A 5,282-nucleotide genomic window follows, 5' to 3' on the forward strand; every position below is an offset into this window, starting at 1 on the left:
AACCCCATATTTACAAACTGTATATGTGGTTAAATCGTATACTTTTGTATTTATTTGTCTCTGATGAACATAAAATGAGATTAATGAGAGGAGCATGAAAACAAAACAAGATCATGGAATGCAGCACTATCAAGTGCTGAATAAACAATTAACAACAATTAAACTATTATTATTTTGGTGTTAAGAATCGCTGTCATCAAAATAAGAAATTTAGCAAAATGACAGAAGGTGTGCTTAACTGTTACCATGGTACGTTTTAGTAATGGTGGGGGCGGAACTGTGTAAAAATGTTGATAATTGATATCTTGCAGCGGAAGGGTTTGGAGACAGACACCGAACATGGCGGCGCTCGGCAGCCGTGCAAATCGCGCAGAAAACGGCGAAAAACAAAGCAAATCTCCACTAGTATCTCCCCTGAAAGTGAGAGAACTTCTCAACGAAGGGGTCGCTTCGGAAGACTACGTGTCAAATTGGTAAGAGTTCCGCTATAATGTGAAAAAAGTGGCAAAAAGGTGAGAATGTGTGCGAAGAAAACGGCAGGGGCGGTGAACAATTCAGCAAACGGAGAAGTTTTTACTGTAAACCCTGGTGGAAAATTGAACTGAAATGGTAGTTGTGTTTTTGAACGTGGGAGATGGTCCAAAATAAACATGAACTGATGTACACGGCTAGTAAGTCTTGGGAAATCAGCCATCTATAGAAGACTACCAGTTAGACTTTAGACTAGAAACAAACCACGTTACCAATCTACCTGTCAGTCTGATAGACCTTCTTAGACCAAAACAAACCAGCCACCAGCTCATCAAGCTGGCTTTTGTAGCATGGTAGTTGGAGCTGGGCTACCACCTTGTTTCAAATTAAAATCTTAAAACGTATTTTTCTGCAGAGTGATGCACGACTGATAGATGTGTTTGGGCTAATGCATGCATGTTATTTCCTTTTAGAATTAAATAAGTGCTGCAAAGGTACTTTGGTTCTATTTATGCCTGGAAAATATGGATTAACGGGAACATTGGCGGCATAGTTTATGCATAACACTGATTGAATTTCTTCCCCATATCTCAGTTCGCAGCAGGATCCAAACACACTGTCTCCAAATGGCCTTGGGAAAGCTCCTTGTGAAGCAGCAAACAAAGAAGCATTTTTCAACAGAGTGGAATCCTACTCTATATCCTTTTGAGTTGATTTGAGTGGCTTGATGCGAGAAGCTCAGAAGCAGTTTGTGTTGCATAAACTGGTGTAAAGATTATTCATAAACTGATTCTTCTCTCATTTATTGCTTTTGCAAAATTCATCCTTAACCTAAGCACTGTCTGAAATGGGCCGGAAAGCCCCATGCACTCTCGCCGCTCAGATGTGCGCGGTACGGCTGGATCAATGTAGACTGTGACATGCTAAAGTGTTCTAGTTGCCAGGCTTTCCTCTGTGCATCAATCCAAGCAACCTTGGACTTCCAGAAATGTAAGTTTTGAACTATTTATATTCTAGAGTGAAGGCATATTTTGCACACATTCACTTATTAAAGGGGTCATAAGATGCTTTTTGTAAAGATAATTATTTGGTGTAACAGAATATGTTGACATGCTTTAATGTTCAAAAAACACATTATTCTTCAAATACTGCGTCGTTTTCTACAAAGTCCCTTCTTCCGACAAGCGTAGTCTGCTCTGATTGGCCAGCTCACCCAGTGCATTGTGATTGGCCGATGCGCAAAACTCCGCATTTGAACATTCAGTAGCAAATACTTAAACTGATAACAAAACATACTTCCAGTAGCTGATTCAGAAGTGCCAGCTTGTCATAGCAAACCCAGAATGACCTTCTCTCCTAGATTCACGAAACGGTTGTCCATAAAATGTTGCAGTGTTCTGTTGTAAGTAATCTTAAAGATTCCTAAATGCATCTACTTTCGGAAGGCCAAATAAAGTGCTTTTGTTTTCGCCTAGATACACACAGCATCTCCCTGACATGGCTGGTTTAACACTAACTGTGGTTACTGAAACCACGCCTGCGGGTGTGTTTGAATGAGCCGTTTTATGGGGGCGTGGAAGTCTTAACTTTGATAAAGAATATCTCTTTGGATTTGAGACTTAGTCTTTGCAACTTTACAGATCTTCATTCACCAAAAGCTTGTAACACTCCAAAGAGAAAAGAAAAATTTAAATCGCATCATATGACCTTTAATTTTTCCCTTTTTTAGATGAAGGACGGATTTTGGAGTTGCTACAGCAGCTTCAAACGCAACATGAGAAATTCTGTTCCTGGCCAGATTTTCCATGTCCAGGTACTATCTTGAGAGGCCTACTAGTCTGTCTGAAATCTTAATCAGACATTTCTAGTAAATAGTGCGGGTTGTTTTTCAGATCGCTTCTGGATGGTTCCTGTTAATGAGCCTACGGTATTACTCAGTGCCTTTCTAGACCGTTACAAGAGTGCTTGCCTTCTAGAACAGCAGCTGCCTGCTATGAAGCCGGAGCAGCTAAAAGCCATGGTATGGTGTCTTAATTTAAAGGGAAGTCCAATAATAATTCTACTGTGCATTTGTAATTTTGTTGTTGTTTGTTTCTCAGACCTTGACTGAAGATGTAATAAGTGTCCTCCTTCAGCTGATTGAAGATGAACAAGTGAAGCAGGGTGGTTCTCCTTCTAAGGTCTCAACAGATCCATGCTCTGTACAGGTGGCAGCATGCATCACAGCTCTTTGTGGTTGGGCAGGCAGGTAAACATCCAACCAGTCATGTTTGATCCAGTCCTGGCAAATTTTCTGCTGAAAATTTGTTTCACCCAACTCATTCTGTGTTTCTATTTAGCCCGTCTCTCTACGCTATGAATCTGCCCATCCTCACTTGTTCTTACTGCATGAGAAAGGTAGGAATGTGGAACTTCTATCAAATGGACACCATTTCAGAGAGCGAAAACCCTCCGCAGTCTCCAACATCTACTACCGCCTTGACCCCATCTCAAGGCACAAGTGGGGAAAAGGGGATGCCCCCCTCACCATCCCAGTCCCCCACTCCATGTCGCATGAAGCTGCGTAGTCAAGACTCCACACGCTCTGAGCAGGTGGATCTTTCAAATTTTGACATAATTCAGTATGTATCTGGATATAGTAAATGTTTGTGTGTAATTTCTATACAAACAAAACTGGCAATGCCCATTATATTCCATTGATGTTCTTCAGTCATAACCATCTAAGCTTTGTCAACATGCATGTAGATGGAGAGTACACCGTCCCCACTGGTCCACCGTGCCAGAAGCAGGGACTCGCCTATCCCACATGAGGAGCTTCCCAGCCCTCTGTCCAGGGGCAAGAGACCCATGACCCGCAGCAGGGGCCAAGGAGATAACCTGGCTCTGGATGTGCCCTCCAGTCCACAGCGAAAGACAAAACGGCCACGTCTCTCCTCTGCCAGTGGCCCTGTAAGGACAATCTATTATCTTTTTTAAATATACTAATAATAACTTCTATTATAGTAATAATAATGTTTTACTATATTATTACTGTTATTATGATTGTAGAAGGATATTATATTATTAAATATATTTTGTCAGCATAACTATGTATTCTGTTTCTTTTATACACACACACAGGGTCTGTTATTATTATTACTGTATATAAAGTTATTTTTACTCTAGAACGATTTAATATTGCTATACATGTTATGTTTGTTTCTACCTTGACAAACACTATATAGTTTTAAACACCATATCTAAGCACTAAAGCCTGTTTTGTTTTTCTCTTATAGGAAGGGCCCATGCACAGAAATGTGTTTGACCCAGTAGCCCAGCACAGAGACTGGTGTCCTTGGGTGAGTGAGGAAAGAGAGGATAGCGGTGAAGACGGCTCTGTCTTTGTTGGCTGTGAGGCTGAGGTCCCTCAGCCAGGCTGGAAAGCAGCGCTTACTCTGTTCTTATCCATGAAAAGAAGCCTCAGTCCAGTCGGGGCCAGTCCATCTCAGGTGACCCAAATACGCCAACACTTTGCCAAAGCAATCATTTTCATCACTCTAATGCCCCGTTTTTTTATTATTATTTTTTTTTCATCCAGGGTCCTCATGACAAATCTAAAAGGGTGTTTTCGATATTCCGACAGTGGCAGGTATCTTCCCCATCCCAGTAGGTTGTTCCAGAAGGTGGACTGGGAAACCCTGGTGATTATTTTAGTGGTACGCTGTCCTTTGTAACAGTGACGGTGGTTTTCAGATTGTTTCTTGATCAAGTGAGTCTTGTTTACAGAATTGGGTTTGGTTGGGAAAGGGAGTGTAAATTCACATAGATCAAGCAGCCCGTGCTGAAAGACCTTGGGATGGAGGAGTGAAGCCTGATAGAGTTCTTCTCAGAAATTGCCATTTTAGCACACCGTTTTAAATCTGGGCCTGTCCAGTCGGCATCAGAAGACTGGAGACCGACGCTTCCTACCTCACATGGACAGCCAGACAGTCCTCACCACCTCCCTGGGTATGAGACTTCAAAGGGTTTTTAGGGAAAATTTTATTTAAATTTAGGGAAAGCTTTAGTGAAGCTCCATGAACTACACTGGAAGACATGTTAGTTGTATCAATGCTTTTCACATAATAGTTTAGCTGAGGAGAACCAGTGTTTTCAGGTTTGTGTGTGTTTTCTGCATTGTCTAGGTAGGTATATTATATTTACTTCCATAAATGTGAATGGGACGAACAACATTTTTATCTCTCTCATTTTTTAAAGGCGTTTCTCACCTTTATCATCTTATAGCCACATGCCAGCTGAAATGGATGCCATATTTAGAAAAGAGTGCCAATATAAATCATTTTGATTTTTGATTCACTTTCTCTGGAAGTACTGCTTGTAGTGCATCATGCATGTTAGTCTTGTGCATGTCTGCCTAAATTTAATAAACATTTTCCTTTTGCTGGTTTTCACTATGTATGTCTTGTCATTATGCTGTCTTAAAGGGGTACTCCACCTTTTTAACCTTTGATTTCTATGACTTGTAAAATGCTATATTATTAGTTAGTTATTATTAGTTATTTAAAAAATACAAATAAAAGAGGGGAATTGCTTTTTTATATATATTTTAGTACCAGAATTGATCACTAAATCCGTTTAAATACAAATACACATAAATACAAAATAAATATGTTTGGTAAAACAACAGCTTTCATAATAAAGATAATTGCATTGTAGTCATCCTAGACTACAATTTTGCAAATATACTACAAATGTGAGTCGTCCGCTGTTTATGACGTAGCCCGAAACGCCGCATAGAAGGAGGGGGGACACCTTTCGTCGAGCAGACGTGA

General features: G+C 40.5%; 2 protein-coding genes across 3 annotated transcripts in view; one reads left to right on the forward strand and one right to left on the reverse strand.

Moving 5' to 3' along the window:
• Positions 1 to 5,282, reverse strand: part of klhdc10 (kelch domain containing 10) — a 216,414-nt gene that overhangs the window by 11,833 nt on the left and 199,299 nt on the right. The gene's annotated exons all lie outside the window — the stretch shown is intronic.
• zc3hc1 (zinc finger, C3HC-type containing 1) lies at positions 303 to 4,904 on the forward strand. The gene is made up of 10 exons (XM_059511094.1): positions 303 to 473; positions 1,066 to 1,168; positions 1,311 to 1,461; positions 2,201 to 2,284; positions 2,364 to 2,491; positions 2,571 to 2,719; positions 2,811 to 3,063; positions 3,217 to 3,420; positions 3,747 to 3,959; positions 4,049 to 4,904. The coding sequence occupies exons 1-10, from the start codon at positions 340 to 342 to the stop codon at positions 4,118 to 4,120; spliced, it is 1,491 nt and encodes a 496-aa protein (XP_059367077.1). The 5' UTR covers positions 303 to 339; the 3' UTR covers positions 4,121 to 4,904.

Source organism: Carassius carassius, chromosome 26 (genome assembly GCF_963082965.1).
Source record: "Carassius carassius chromosome 26, fCarCar2.1, whole genome shotgun sequence".
NCBI lineage: Eukaryota > Metazoa > Chordata > Actinopteri > Cypriniformes > Cyprinidae > Carassius > Carassius carassius.

What these genes read in the sequence shown, in the direction of transcription:
- zc3hc1 (XM_059511094.1), top strand. Translation starts at nt 340, where the DNA reads ATGGCGGCGCTCGGCAGCCGTGCAAATCGCGCAGAAAACGGCGAAAAA. An exon ending in CGGAGCAGCTAAAAGCCATG is followed by an intron (nt 2,492 to 2,570) that starts GTATGGTGTCTT and finishes TTTGTTTCTCAG; the next exon opens with ACCTTGACTGAAGATGTAAT. An exon ending in TCTCCTCTGCCAGTGGCCCT is followed by an intron (nt 3,421 to 3,746) that starts GTAAGGACAATC and finishes TTTCTCTTATAG; the next exon opens with GAAGGGCCCATGCACAGAAA.